This window comes from Typopeltis vanoorti, chromosome 5, assembly GCF_054136105.1.
Source record: "Typopeltis vanoorti isolate ZY-2024b chromosome 5, IOZ_Tvanoo_1.0, whole genome shotgun sequence".
Classification (NCBI taxonomy): Eukaryota; Metazoa; Arthropoda; class Arachnida; order Uropygi; family Thelyphonidae; genus Typopeltis; species Typopeltis vanoorti.
Genome location: NC_143553.1, coordinates 42,744,551 through 42,758,851, shown reverse-complemented (window position 1 = coordinate 42,758,851; position 14,301 = coordinate 42,744,551). Strand labels below are relative to the sequence as shown.

At 35.9% G+C, this 14,301-nt stretch overlaps 1 protein-coding gene across 4 annotated transcripts in view; it reads left to right on the top strand.

Annotated features, from left to right (window-relative positions):
• Positions 1 to 14,301, top strand: part of LOC150106342 (Fanconi anemia group I protein-like) — a 506,449-nt gene that overhangs the window by 447,861 nt on the left and 44,287 nt on the right. For all 4 annotated transcript variants that reach the window (XM_090392383.1, XM_090392381.1, XM_090392380.1 and 1 more), the window contains one exon: positions 6,084 to 6,179. In XM_090392383.1, the coding sequence (XP_090248509.1) occupies positions 6,084 to 6,179 (96 nt within the window). The remainder of the gene's footprint in view (positions 1 to 6,083; positions 6,180 to 14,301) is intronic.

Here is a 14,301-nt window from a genome sequence, read left to right as displayed (position 1 = left end):
CCTCACCTTCTCGTGGTGCACCCTGTTGGGTATCTACTTTGATACTGAACGAACGAGGATGGGCTGGCAATTTGGGATTTAGCCGACCAACTTGTATTCTTATTGGTTAAACCAAAATAAAAAATGATGGTACAACATGACAAAATTTCATGCCGGCTGGGGCGTCGCCCGGTTAAACAAGGCCCCCGTTGTTTTCGCCAGGGAATCAGGGCGAACAGCGAAAAGTCAGCTACTGGAACAAATCTGAAAACAAACCCCAACTCAACATCACCAGAGTTAAAGATCGGTACTATCAACGTAAGAAGCCTGAGTGGCAAAGAAATGGAGCTAGCTGAGGAATTAGATAAGTACCAGATCGACATAATAGGGGTGACTGAAACAAAAAAGACCAAAACTGGTGAGATCTTTCTGAGCAATAAATACAAAATGTTATATTCAGGCAATAACAATCAAGGAAAAGAAGGAGTAGCCATAGTATTCAACACAAAATACGAGGCTAATCTTCTTGAATGGCAGTCAGTCTCAAGTAGAGTAATGTGGGCAAATATGAGAATGGGGAACTGGACAATGAGACTTATTTGTGCCTATGGTCCCACAGAAGGTTCTACTAAGGTAGAAGTGGAGGAATTTTTTGAGGCTTTAGAAAAAGCAACTGACACAATGAAAAAGGAAAAGTTGGTCCTTGTTGGGGATCTAAATAGTAGAGTAGGAAATGATTGTGAGACATACAAAAATATTTTGGGAAAATTTGGAGAAAAGAGCAAAGCTAATAATAATGGCAAATATCTGTTGGATTTCTGCTCAGGACATGGACTGGTTATTACTAACACCATGTTCCAACATAAAAATGTGCACAAATTCACATGGAGAGAAGAGGCTAGGAATAAGAAAAGTCTCATTGACTATGTTATTGTTGATAGTGATGTTTTCTCCCTGGTGCAGGACACCAGAGTGTACAGAGGATTTGAAATTGGAAGTGATCACTATTTAGTCTTGAGCAGGATAAAATTGAATTTCATATTGAAAAGAATAACATGTAAGAAAGTTTTAAAGCGAATAAAAGTTGAGCAGCTCTCAGATGTGAACTGTAGACTAAAATACAGAAATATTATTGAAAAGAAAATGAAAGAGTTTGAGAACAGGAATCAAACCTTGGAGATTCAGTGGCAAACTCTGAAGGAAACATTGATTGATTCTGCCAGAGAGGCATGTGGTGAGGTTGTGTGCAAAGATAAAAAAATCAGAACTCCCTGGTGGACACAGGAAGTTAAAGAGGCAGTGAAGGAAAAGAAGAAAGCATATCAAAAGTTACTGGCAAATAAGTCAGCTTTTACTCTTACAGAATACAGAGACAAATGTAAGAAAGCTAAACAGTGTGTAAAACTAGCTAAACAAAAGTCATGGGAGGACTTTGGCAAGAATATAGAAAATAAATATCAAGAAGGTGGCAAAATATTCTGGAGGTTGTTGAAGAAGCTTAGGAATGGAGGAAAGAGTGCTGTAAAAGGAATTAGAGATGATAAAGGTGAAATGAAAACAGGAGAAAAAGATATCCTTGAAGTATGGAGTAATTACTTTGAGAAAGTGCTAAATGAAACAAGCAGTGATGACAGCACAGTGATAAAAAACACTGACCAGGCATGCAGTCAGGAATACATATCCATACTTGAAGTAGAAAAAGCCATCAAAGGCTTGAAATGTGGAAAGGCACCAGGAGTAGATGATATTCGACCAGAAATGCTGAAGTATGGTGGTATAAGAGTCTTACAGTGGCTGCACTGCATAGTTCAGAAAGCCTGATCAGAGGGACGAATTCCCGATGATTGGAGTAGAGCTCTCATAGTACCCATATATAAAAAGGGAAATAAAACTGAATGTGAGAATTACAGAGGTATTTCCCTACTGAGTGTTCCTGGCAAGATCTATGCAAGTATACTTGAGAAACGGTTGAGAAGAATTGTGGAAGAAAAGCTTGGTGAAGAACAAGCTGGATTCAGGCCAAATAGAGGCTGTCAGGATCAGATCTTCACTTTACGACAAATAGTCGAGAAAGCATGGGAATATAACAAAGATCTGTATTTAAGTTTTGTCGATTTGGAAAAGGCATATGACAAGGTGCCAAGAGAGAAGCTATTCAATACGCTAAAGTTATATGGTGTCAATGGGGCATTATATCAAGCAATACTTAGTCTTTATTTGAGTTGTGAGTCAGCAATTAGAATTGAAGGAAGTACAGGAAGATGGTTTAATGTTAAATCTGGTGTGAGACAAGGATGTACATTATCCCCTCTGTTATTCATTATCTATATGGATCACATTATGAAGGAATGTGGTATTAAACCTGATATCAAAATTGGAGATGTTAATGTCAGCTCTTTGCTTTATGCGGATGATGTTATACTTCTAAATAAATCCGCTACAAGTCTGCAAGATTCTCTGACTAAATTGAATAGCTGTTGTAATAGATATGGTATGAAGGTCAGCAATAAAAAGACAAAGACAATGAAAATAGGCAGAATCATTGAAAATCTCAACTGTGTTGTGAATGGAGAACCTGTGGAACAAGTAAAACATTTCAGCTACTTAGGCACAATTTTTACTGAAGATGGTAAACTAAATATAGAAATAGACAACAGAATCAGCAAAGCTGGTATGGTGGGAAGTCAATTGAATAAATTCATATGGAATAAGAAAGAAATTAGTCGGAACACTAAATTAGCTGTTTACAAGACTGTGTTCAAACCAATTTTAACTTATGGATCTGAGAGCTGGGTCAGAAGTAAAACACTTGACCAAAGACTAGAGACCGCAGATATGAGAGTCCTGAGAAAGATTAGAGGCGTGAACAGATGGCATCAATGGCAATATCATATTAAAAATGAGGATATTAGGAAAGAACTTGACATTGTCAGCATCCAGGAATGCGTTAGCAGAGCTAATCTCAGATGGTATGGTCACTTAAATAGAATGGGAGAGGAAAGATTAGCAAAACAAGTGTTCTCTGCCAGGTTGGCAGGAAAACGACCCAGAGGAAGACCAAGATATAGGTGGATTGATACGGTACAAAGTGCCTTAGACGATAGAAATATAAGATCTGATAATGTTGGAGTCTTGACAAGTAACAGACTGATTTGGAGGAAAATTGTAGATAGGAAGTTAGTAATGATGTAATTTTTTCGTGTAGTACTGTCATATCCTGTACACCCCTTGAGGGTACATGGCAGGAATTTGATGATGATGATGATGATGATGATGATGATATAAAAAATTATGAGATATCAGATATGAGATTCCTATCAGATATCAATTATGAGATATATCAGATATGAGAGTCCTGAGAAAGATTAGAGGCGTGAACAGATGGCATCAATGGCAATATCATATTAAAAATGAGGATATTAGGAAAGAACTTGACATTGTCAGCATCCAGGAATGCGTTAGCAGAGCTAATCTCAGATGGTATGGTCACTTAAATAGAATGGGAGAGGAAAGATTAGCAAAACAAGTGTTCTCTGCCAGGTTGGCAGGAAAACGACCCAGAGGAAGACCAAGATATAGGTGGATTGATACGGTACAAAGTGCCTTAGACGATAGAAATATAAGATCTGATAATGTTGGAGTCTTGACAAGTAACAGACTGATTTGGAGGAAAATTGTAGATAGGAAGTTAGTAATGATGTAATTTTTTTCATGTAGTACTGTCATATCCTGTACACCCCTTGAGGGTACATGGCAGGAATTTGATGATGATGATGATGATGATGATGAAAAAATTATTTTATACAATTTTGTATGGCAATTTCCTATACTTTAGGAATAGCAAGAACGTCAATACAGTTTAGATTTGGTCTGTGAACTAGGGCTTCAGCACTTTCTTTATATAAACGTTCATGTTTATATAAAGATATTTTAGTTTATATATACAGATATTTTAAGCATATTCTGCTCCCCAACTATCCCTCACATAAAAACACCTGCTAGCCGATCTTTCTCACACCTTGTTCCACCATGGTCTCCCCATCATTCTATGAAAAATCTCTTCCACATATCTTGTTAACAATCCCACACCAACTTATATATCTCAATCAAGCTCTGCAAATTGTGTTTTTTCAGCTGCCTCTCCACATAAAAACACCTACTTGTCAATCTCTTCCCACCTTCCTGTTCCACCTCATTTCTATGAAAAGTTTCTTCCATATACCTTGGTAATAACCCATACCAACTAATATATATCTCAATCATATCATATCACCTCTCCTCTTCCTTCTCAAAACCTAAGGCTCTGGAAATTGAATTTTCTCAACTATGCATGGAATACAGGAGCACGGAACCTTGTACATGCCAGGTAGCATCAGAGGTGAGAGTTTGTCTTTGGGAGAAGGTAACAAGTTATAGATCTGGTTGATTGATTTATAGGTAGTAGTATGTATTTCTTCATAATTTTTGAAAGATGTTTGGAGATGCCTTTGACATAAGGTATGGGAATCCTACGGGCTTGTTCTTGTCTAGGTTGATGTGTGGGAAAGTGACTGGTGATTTTTTGAGTTGTTTTAAGATTGTATCCATTTAGTATTGCTGTATTTTTGATTATTTCCAATTCTTGGTTTAGAGATTCTTCAGAGGGGTAGAATCTGTGTGCTCTGGTTACTAATGATTTACTGATGCCAAATTTTTGAGATATGCTTAAAAAAAAGTAGTCAAGTACATTTCAGCTTGATAAGTGGAAATTCCTAAGCTAATTCTGCATCCTCTCACCTGTAAAACAGAGGTACCTCTCTCCAAATAAACTTACAGAAATGGATTTTTGTAAATGGATTTTGATGTGATGAATTTTCTTTTGAATTTGCATTGTGCTTGTGCAACTGTGGTTTTGAGTTTTGGTATTTGTTATAGACATTCAGTTTATTATAACAGTGTTTACTGAACAGTGCACGTGATAAGTGAAGTATTTTGTTTTGTTTTGTTTTTAATTAACCACATATATGAGAGATTAAAAACTTCTAACACATCAGTGCCTGTTTGAACAAAATGACAGAAAGCTACACATATGAAGTTATCTATTGTTCATGATCTAAGCTGACATACATAAATACAGTTGTTCTTTACATTTATATATCTTGATAAAGCTACTGGATAATGGCAGCACAGTTTATTCAGAAATATAAATTATTCAATTAAATGACATAAATTTGTTAAATGACAATATAAACATAATCTTTCTACATTTGTTTTAGAAATTTTCTAGTGTAAGATTTGATACATTTCTTTATAAAGATTGATTTTTCCACAGCTTTTGTAATCAACATGCTTTCAATTTCACGTTCAGTTTCCTGCTAAAACTGTATCGCACTTAACCAGCTATACCTAATGATTAAGAATGAATTGGCAAGATGTATTTTCCTTCACCTACATAATGTTTTTTTACAGCATATTTTTATTCTTCTACTAACTAGATAAATTCCTTTGCTCACTATGTCATTTTAAGAATGCTTTGCTTGAATGATAATTTACAGACATGATAAACATTCCTCATATAGCTTTCATTTCTTGGGCATATTACTAAACAATTTCCCATACTACTAAACCTTTATGTTGTAAGACTGGTGAACTGAAATATATTGAAATACAGGAAAGTATATTGGTGGATTACTAAAACTATTATTGCTGGCATGGTTGGCCAAATGGACAGCACATCGCTCTCCAACCAGTGGGTCATTGGTACAGATCCCTACTGGCATGGATGTTTGTGAATGTCTTTAAGCTTCCACTTATTGGAGGGCTGAAGTATCTTGAAAAAGCTTTATGTTTGATCTCTAGAGCAGGACTTCTGGATTATATAAAAAATACATTTAAAAAAAATAATAAAAAAGAACAAAATATTACCTTAAGGAAGCCATGGTGCTAATATACTTCTAGGTTTTCAATCTTTTGAGAGTAGGTGTCACATAAAAAAAATTAAGAATAAATCTACATATAAGGTATGAAGAGAATTATAATGCTTTTTAGAAACTTTAAATTGTTTCAAGATATTTGTATTTGCATGTATAAGAAATTAATTCTAATGAATGGTTTATTAAAATTAGGCTAAGGTACTTCGGGAAACCAAAACAATTCCACCACTTATATTTTCTGTTGAGCAGTATGAAAGGCATCTTATTCAGTTAACAAAAAAATCAAAGGTAATTATTTAAAATTTATAATTTTTTGATATATATTAAGTAAACTTATTAAATTTAGTTGAGAAAAGAGGATTCTAATAGAAAGGCTTATATGTTGACTATTCATCACTGTATTTTGTTACAGAAATTGCAATGTAAACTAATTAATAATTATAATAAATTTAATTGATATTTCCAATAGTTTGGAAAAGTCAGATTGGTATCTTCAGAGAATACAGTACAGTATGATATATGTATACAGGCACTAACAATGGGTAAACGAAGCAAAAGCATGGCAACCAAAGTTGAGCTTTAAGTCCTAAATATTGTCCCTTAGTGGGATAATGGATCTTGGCTTTTTGGACTGAGGTTCAGAGGATGAGTGCTTTCCAAATTTGGAGCAGTTTCATAAAACAAGACTAATCTTTAGTATTTATATTTGCTGTGGTGTAGTATAGTAACCTTCTTCCAACATATCTTGTAGTGAGTATCCAAAGCATGGTCAGCAAGTCCTGATGGCTGTAATGGTGGAACCATACGTAGTCCTTGTGTTCAGTAATTCTGATTTTGGCTATCAGCTGTCCTGCTAGGTTCCTTGCAATTGCAAATTGCTCATAATAGGGCAATTTGCAATTGCAAGAAACCTTGTAAACACCTAGTGGGTCTGGGGGGTTGTGGCTGGTCTTCAGTGGAGTAGATAAGGAATGCCAATTTCGTATATGTAAGTGGTTACAATTATGCTTTTTTAGGATTTTTCTAATATATCCCAGATATATGAAATAATTTAGTCTGTTCTGGAGAGTGGTGGTTTTGGGATTTTAATTTTTTTTTTTTTTTTTATTTAGTGGGTAATGTAGCCATTTCCAGGGCAATATTAATCAGTTCTTTTATCAGAACTGATTAATTTTGACCTGTTATGTAGGCTTTTTATAATCCCATATTGCTGGGAAGAGGAGGGGATGATGTGACTGTGCAAAACTCGATGTAGTTTAAAAATATCACAGCACTCTACATCGATTTTTACAGAGGTCAAGTCTCATGAGAACTGTTACATAAACAACCTTGTTTGTCTCTATGTATTTTATGTTAAAGATTAATGTAAATAACCCTATGGGATTTCACTGTATTTACTGTTTTTAACTAAAGTTTCTAGAATGTCAAAAACAAAGGCAATGCTTTGCCATCGGAACTTTGTATAAGAGCACAAGAAAGTTGTTTACGATTAAGTGTGTGAGAAAGTTGTTTGCGAAGCTCTGTGCATGAACATCTTCAAAGTTAGTATCAAAGAGATCCGCTAGTTTCAGAGAAGTTTCCGCTGCCCGACAAGACAAGGAAAAAAGATTACATGGAGGAGAAGAAAGAACGGGCCGGCCTTAACAAAAAGATCAAGGAGAACTACAGATTTCTTTGGGGTTTACAATCCTTGGTGCAAAGTCCCGATAAAGCAAAAATAAAAGGGGACTGAGCCGAACATCATGAGGAGAGTCCAGTTCCTGACAGACTAGAGGTGAAATCCAGTTGCTGAGAGAGCAGGGGTAAAGTCCAGTTACTGAAGAGAACCTGATGCAGTCGGCAGAGAACCAGAGGTAAAAATTGGGAGAACAGCCGATGCCAAGTGCCAGTCGGATGTCCTAGTGCTGCAGGAGGTTAACCGAAGCCAAAAGCTGCAGAGTGATCTTCAAGCTTGTATGCTGAAACTTCTTGCCTAAGCTTTTGAGTACTAGGAAGATTGCAGTCCAAGACCTGCTGATATTCCAATGTAACGCTCCTGAAACAAGACTCTCTGGACAGAAACCTAAGGCCTGGGATAAAAGAAAAACCATAGAGACTTTGATGCAGGACTTTTGGAAGGTGTCATGACAAATAACCTCTGTAAGTGTATTACATCCTTTAATGTACATTCTTTTTGTAATCTAAGAGGATATGTCATAGATGGACTGATAAGAAATAGTAATAAGAAATATCTATAAGAGAGTCCTCCGATTTGTTGTTTACTGGACTATAAATTGTAAGATAACTTGCCATAGCTAGATGTAAATAAATGTGTTTTAATGATATGTCAATAGAGTGTCACCTGATTGTTTATTTTACAATGCACTGTTCCTAAATAACATGAACTTAAGAGTGGGAAACCACGTAAGATAACCGAAGCATATAGTTAAGTGCAAATAGACCATGACTGTTTATGTAAAGTGTTACTGAAGGAATTTGTGTTAGAGAAAGAAAGAGAGAAGTCAACCGGCCGTATTACTGAGTTTTATGCCAATTAAAAGATACTCTGGGCACAGTCTTATCAAATAAATTTTCTAGTATCCGTAGGCATAAAACTCGTAGTGTGAAAGGTAGATAAACTAAGTACACAATAGTAAGAAGGAATAGTGAGAATAAAAAATTTTTTAAATCGGCTAATGTCTTTTATTTCCTTATAGGGAGTAGGCGAGGCCTATATACCCTATCTAGCTTTTGGAGACTGAGTGGGCAGTTCAGTCTCTATCGGTAGCCAATCAGAGATAGCTGGCCCATGTCTGTCACTAATTATAGGCGGCTACTGATGAAGAGACCAGCAAACAAGTGCTGCCATCTCTTGATGCCTAACCCTAAAGGATATATTACTGTCTGAAATAATGTGGGTACTCCGGTCAATTTTCTTGAGTTTATGAGACAAAAAACACGAGTTTCTGGGAGCAAAAACCCGCTTGCTCGAGATCGACTAACTCGGGAACCGGTCAAAGATAGGCTTAGAAAAAGTTCCTCCTGTCTCCGACTAGACTCAAACCTAAGTCTAACTTCGAGCGACCAAGCACAGAGGTCTCAAGCATCACTTTCAACTTTCACTGAGCTACACAGGCCTAAGAAAGGAATAAATATAAATAACAAGTAATAGCGACACAGTTTACAACTGTCCATAAATGTATCTGCCAGTATGTATGGGTTTTCTGTAGACAGAGAATTCCATTAGGGTTGCATGTACTGTGGCTTTAGAAAAATATGGAACAGAAAGGGATGCCAGACATTATCAAATGCTTGGGTAAGGTTTACTGATAGCACAGCCATTGAAAATGGAAAGTGGCCCTATTTTCCAGTCTTCTAAAGTTTCAATGTTCTTGTATATAAGTTCCTGAACTGGTAATATTGGGTAAATGGAGAAAAAAATTCCAAGTATAATGAGAGGTTCTCTCTCTTAGGGGTTAGTCCAAAAGGAATGCCTCCAGGATCCAACTTTCCAAAAACTTTTAATTTTAGTAGTTAATTATTAATGATTAACTTCATTAGTAGTTAATCATTAGTAGTATGGCTTGCTACAAATTCACTTGGTATGTGTCCTAACAAGAGAAAATAATTAAATAGTATAACTAGAATGGGAAGAATAAAATCCCAGGCCTTGCAGTGAAGTTCTATGCCAAGATCCAACTTGACAAAAACTTTTAATTTTGTGTTGTCTGTATTAGTAGTTAATCCACTGATCTTGCTGAATTTTTCCAAAATACCAAAATAGATGTATATGAAATCATTATCTGTCAAAGTACTCACTACATAATTAGCATATATAGTGAGCACTGAGCAGCTGCTGGCCTGGTTGGCCGAGTGGTTAGCGTTTCCGCTCTCCAGCCAAAAGGCTGCGGGTTCGAATCCTGCCATGGGCAGGGATGCCTGCAATTGTCTGTGGAGATACTAGTGGTGGTGGCTACGGCGGGCGGTAGATGGCGTTGGCGTAGTTGGTGGATTGAGTAGTGGAGACGGAGAGATGTAGAGTAGGTTGCCTCCCTTGATGAGTCTTTGGACTCCCTGGAAGTATCATGTAATAATAATAATATGCTAATATCTTATTTTCCTTCATGGTTGAAGGAACTGTGATTCTTTGCACAACACATGTATTGTCGACGTCCTGTAAGAAAGGTTCAAGAACCAATGCAAAGAACAATGGACTAAGAGAGCAACCTTGTTTGATGCCTTTGTGAATTTTGAGCAGGTCTGACAGGAACCCATGAACTAGGAGGCAGGTAGTTGAATTGGCATAGACTCCTTTGATAACAGATAGCAGTAGCAGTTTTTTATCCACACCAATTTGCTGGAGGATATGGAACAGAAAGGGAAGCTGGACATTATAAAATGCTTTGGTAAGGTTTACTGATAGTAGCCATTGACTGCTTTTTTGTATTAACTAAGCAGAGTAGATCATGTAGCAGAAACAGGATAAAATTCCAAGCGAATTTTAATCTGTTTCTACTGCTTGGCCTGGAACTCCATACACCTGTGTGCTTTTAATTATATACCTCATTTCCACTTTGAGCCAGTTATTGATAATGCAGAAAGATATCTTGTAGTATTAGATAGAGAAATAGGTCTCCTGCTGCTGATTAAGGTGTGATCTCTATTAGGTTTTGCAATGAGTACGGTATGGATTGCTACAAATTCACTTGGTATGTGTCCTGACGAGTGAAAAGAATTAAACAGTATAACTAGAATGGGAAGAATAAAATCCCAGGCCTTGCAGTAAAGTTTTATCCCTAGACCATCAGGTGCTAGGGATTTACTTGTCTGGTATTCTTTATAGGCTTTATATTCCATGGTAACTTCAGATGCTGTAATGGGTCTGCCAAGCCCATCTTGGATATGAACAGGAAAGCAATTATGTTCCAAGAGTTATAATTTCCCACAGTACTTTTGTCTTCAGATTTTTGAAAGTAGCTAAGGATGTCTTAAGTGATGGATATGTCTTCACCAACAATACAGATTTGAGTGACAGCCCTTTCTTTGCGGAATTTAGTAAATTGAAGAATGCAGATGTGAAGGGCTATCTGCTGAGTGCTACTGTATTCTTAGTTTAAATTTTTTTCTTCTGCATGTTTCTGTTTTTCTCACTTCTATTTCTATATTAATGTTTCTAACGATGTTGCTACATTCTATACCATTGGTTTGCTATGAATGAACAAGCTTCTCTCTTTATACAGGTCTTTCAACTTTTTTTCTTTTGAGGAAAACCTGTTCCTTTCCTCATTCAATCATCTTCTGTTTTACTTGCTTGCTTGAATTTTAACCACATATCCCAGTTCCAGGTAACTTTGTTCCAATTTGAATTTGATTCAAATTGGAATAAAGATTTAATTCAAGATCCTCTGAATTAATTTAATTCAGAGGGTCTTGAATTTGGTTCAAAGGATCAATGGAAAAGTTAATGAAAGTCTCCATGATCCAGAACCAATCTCTGTTTTTTCCATGCAGTGGAATTTAAGTAGAACTGGTTTGTGATATGACATGTTGATTTCAAGATGTTTTATCTGAAGTATCCTATTTATAAGAGAAGAAGAGATATAAATTTGATCAAGATGGTACCAATTGCTGGATTAATGTATATGTGTAAGCCTGGAAATTGGGATTGCAAATCTTCCATATGTCTACTAGTTGGGCATTGTTGAGACATGTTTTTACTGTGCATATCTCACTTTTCCACTCCTGGGGTGTCCTCCTATTTTGTCTAATGCAAGGTTTTCAATCCAATCCAATCTCAAGCTGCTATGATGTAGTGGGCACAATATAAATACAACTCCAATTCCCAGAAGAATTTTCATCTACCTGTTCCATCGATGAAGCATAAACATGTATAAACCTTATTACACATCCACAGTATTTCCAGTCTATTGTCAAGATTCTCCCTTCTGCACCTCTTTGGATATTGCAGACCCAAGGAGAGGGGGAAAAGAATAAGAACTCCTACTCCAGCCATGTTAAATCTTACAAAACTCCAATGAGAAAGAAGTGGATATCTATCTGTTAAAGTTTTTATATATTTATATCTGCAAAGGTATGTTTCTTGGAGAAACAAAAACCTGATATTATGGCATAGCATAAGTTTCATATAGTTGTATAATTTGCCTGTGGAATCCTCATACATTTAATGAGGCAAAGCAGAAAGGAGATGCTATGATTAGTGAAATATCAATGGTAAGTCTTTAACTTCTAGATTTTGGATGCACGTAATGATGTCTTCAATCTGTGAAGGAACAATTGTGTAGTCTGCTTCTTGTAAACTGTTTTCCAGTTTTTTACAGTTGCTTTCCATTATTTCAATTTCATGCCTATCGTTCTTGATTTGGAACAATTAAATGATAATTGTACTGAGAAAACTTAGAATCAGTGAACTTGATTATTTTTTCTTTAATTGTATCTCTTTCTTTCCCTTTATTAGCATGAGATGGTTCTTCATAGTCCATTAACTCTTCTGAGCCTGAAGAGTCTTCATTTGATGATCCACAACTACTACATCTTTACATTTTTATTGCTGCCTTTTCTTTTGGATATAGTTCTTTTTTTTTATATCTTTTAATTTATTTTGTTTATCTTGAATTTTTTTTATTAATTCATCTTTCCTTTTTGATGGTCTTGTCTGCGTATTAAGTTCTTTCAGTTGTCTTACTTGCTTTTCTGTTTCTTCTCCAGTTTCTCCTTGTAGAACAGTTTCATGTGTTTGCATTTTGTCTTGTATCTGTTCAGTTTTTATACTAGGTTCATTATTGATAATTTCAACTGATGTTGTTCCATCCATATTTGACTGGGAAAGTGGCTCCTGCAGTTCTGGAATTTTGGGGCTAATTTCTGGCTGATTTAGTTATGCACTTGTGATTTTAGCAAGTGTAGTTTGTTTAAAAGCACTGTCTCTACTAGACTGAATACGAAAATCTAGAGACTCTTCATTATGCCTCTGTGATATATATATATACAGTGCTCTAATTGGTTCTACCTGTACTCCCGCTCTTTCAATGAAAGCTCCGAAAGGGCAGGTGTTAACGCAATGTTTCAGAACTTTCGCATTTCTGACATGGTTTGAGACACTGATTAGCAATATGTCTGATCTCCATGCAGTTGAAACATTTAGATTAGGGGTAGTTGCCACCCAAATGAACACAAGAACTACAGTGCAGGCACTGCCTATGAACTCTGGGATAGTTTACCATAACTCAGGTTGTACCGATGTTGACAAAATTTGGTGCATGCGTCTTCATATCCATTTTGAAGGTGACATCACTTGAAAACCAGTTTGGTTCTTCACCTGATAAATCCTTTTGTATGTTACTAATTTTATCGCATTTTGAGAGTCTGTATAAGAATTTCATTACTGTTCTCTATATGTTCCATTGGAAAGCTTTTGATTTTTACTGTTTTAACCAGGCTTTCCAATTAGAGGAATAACTGTGCTGCCTTCGAAAGCTAAACCCTATAATAGTTCATACCTTGTTTCCACATCTTTAACTACAATTAAATATTTCTCTCCACGATATTTACGAGTGAAAAAATAAATCTTATTAGCACCAACTATCTCTTTTAAAACCTTAGTCACTCATCTCACTTTTTCGCATCCTTGAATTTCAATTCATAGAGTTTGTTTGCACCCTTGGAAGAATTGGTAACATTATTTCAGGAGGTGTAAAATACTAAAACCTCTGCACTTGATTGTAAGAGAGGGAAGAAAAACAACTTTCAGTCATAAGACTGAAAATTAAATAATCCCATGATATAGAAATTATTCTACACCACCAACAAATGCACTGTTTTAGCTAAGATAAATTGGCATCTGTGATATCATGAAAATTAATCCCATAATGAAGATATTAGCTGCACTACCACCAGTGTTAATATTTACTTTAAATAAAAACAGTGTTAGTGGGAGAAAAACCACCACTAGCAGTAGTAAAATAAAATCAAAGTGAAAAACAAATGAAAGAAAACCAAGTACTTATCTTGCCGAAATCCAAGATGTCATCAATTGGAGCCAGACCCAGAAGTGATACTAAGGTTGAAATGATGCACAAGCCATATTTCCATATACAAGTAGCCAAAAGTTGTCACACCTTGTTAAAATACTCTGGATTAGAGATACCATATTTACTCGAATATAACTCGCACTTTTTTCCAAAAAGTAAAACTAAAAAATCGTAGTGCAAGATATATGCAGGGATTTTCGGAAACCAAAGTTTTCAGGAAAAAACTGAAATGGGTATGATTTACCAAGAATCCCCTATTCCCTATTGCTACTTCTGACCTTGAGAGCAGCTTCCTTGCATGTATCATCAAAGTCATCTACCCAAATAGCATCATCTTGTTTCCCATTATTTCAAGCAAAATTACCAGTAATTTACAAGACTTG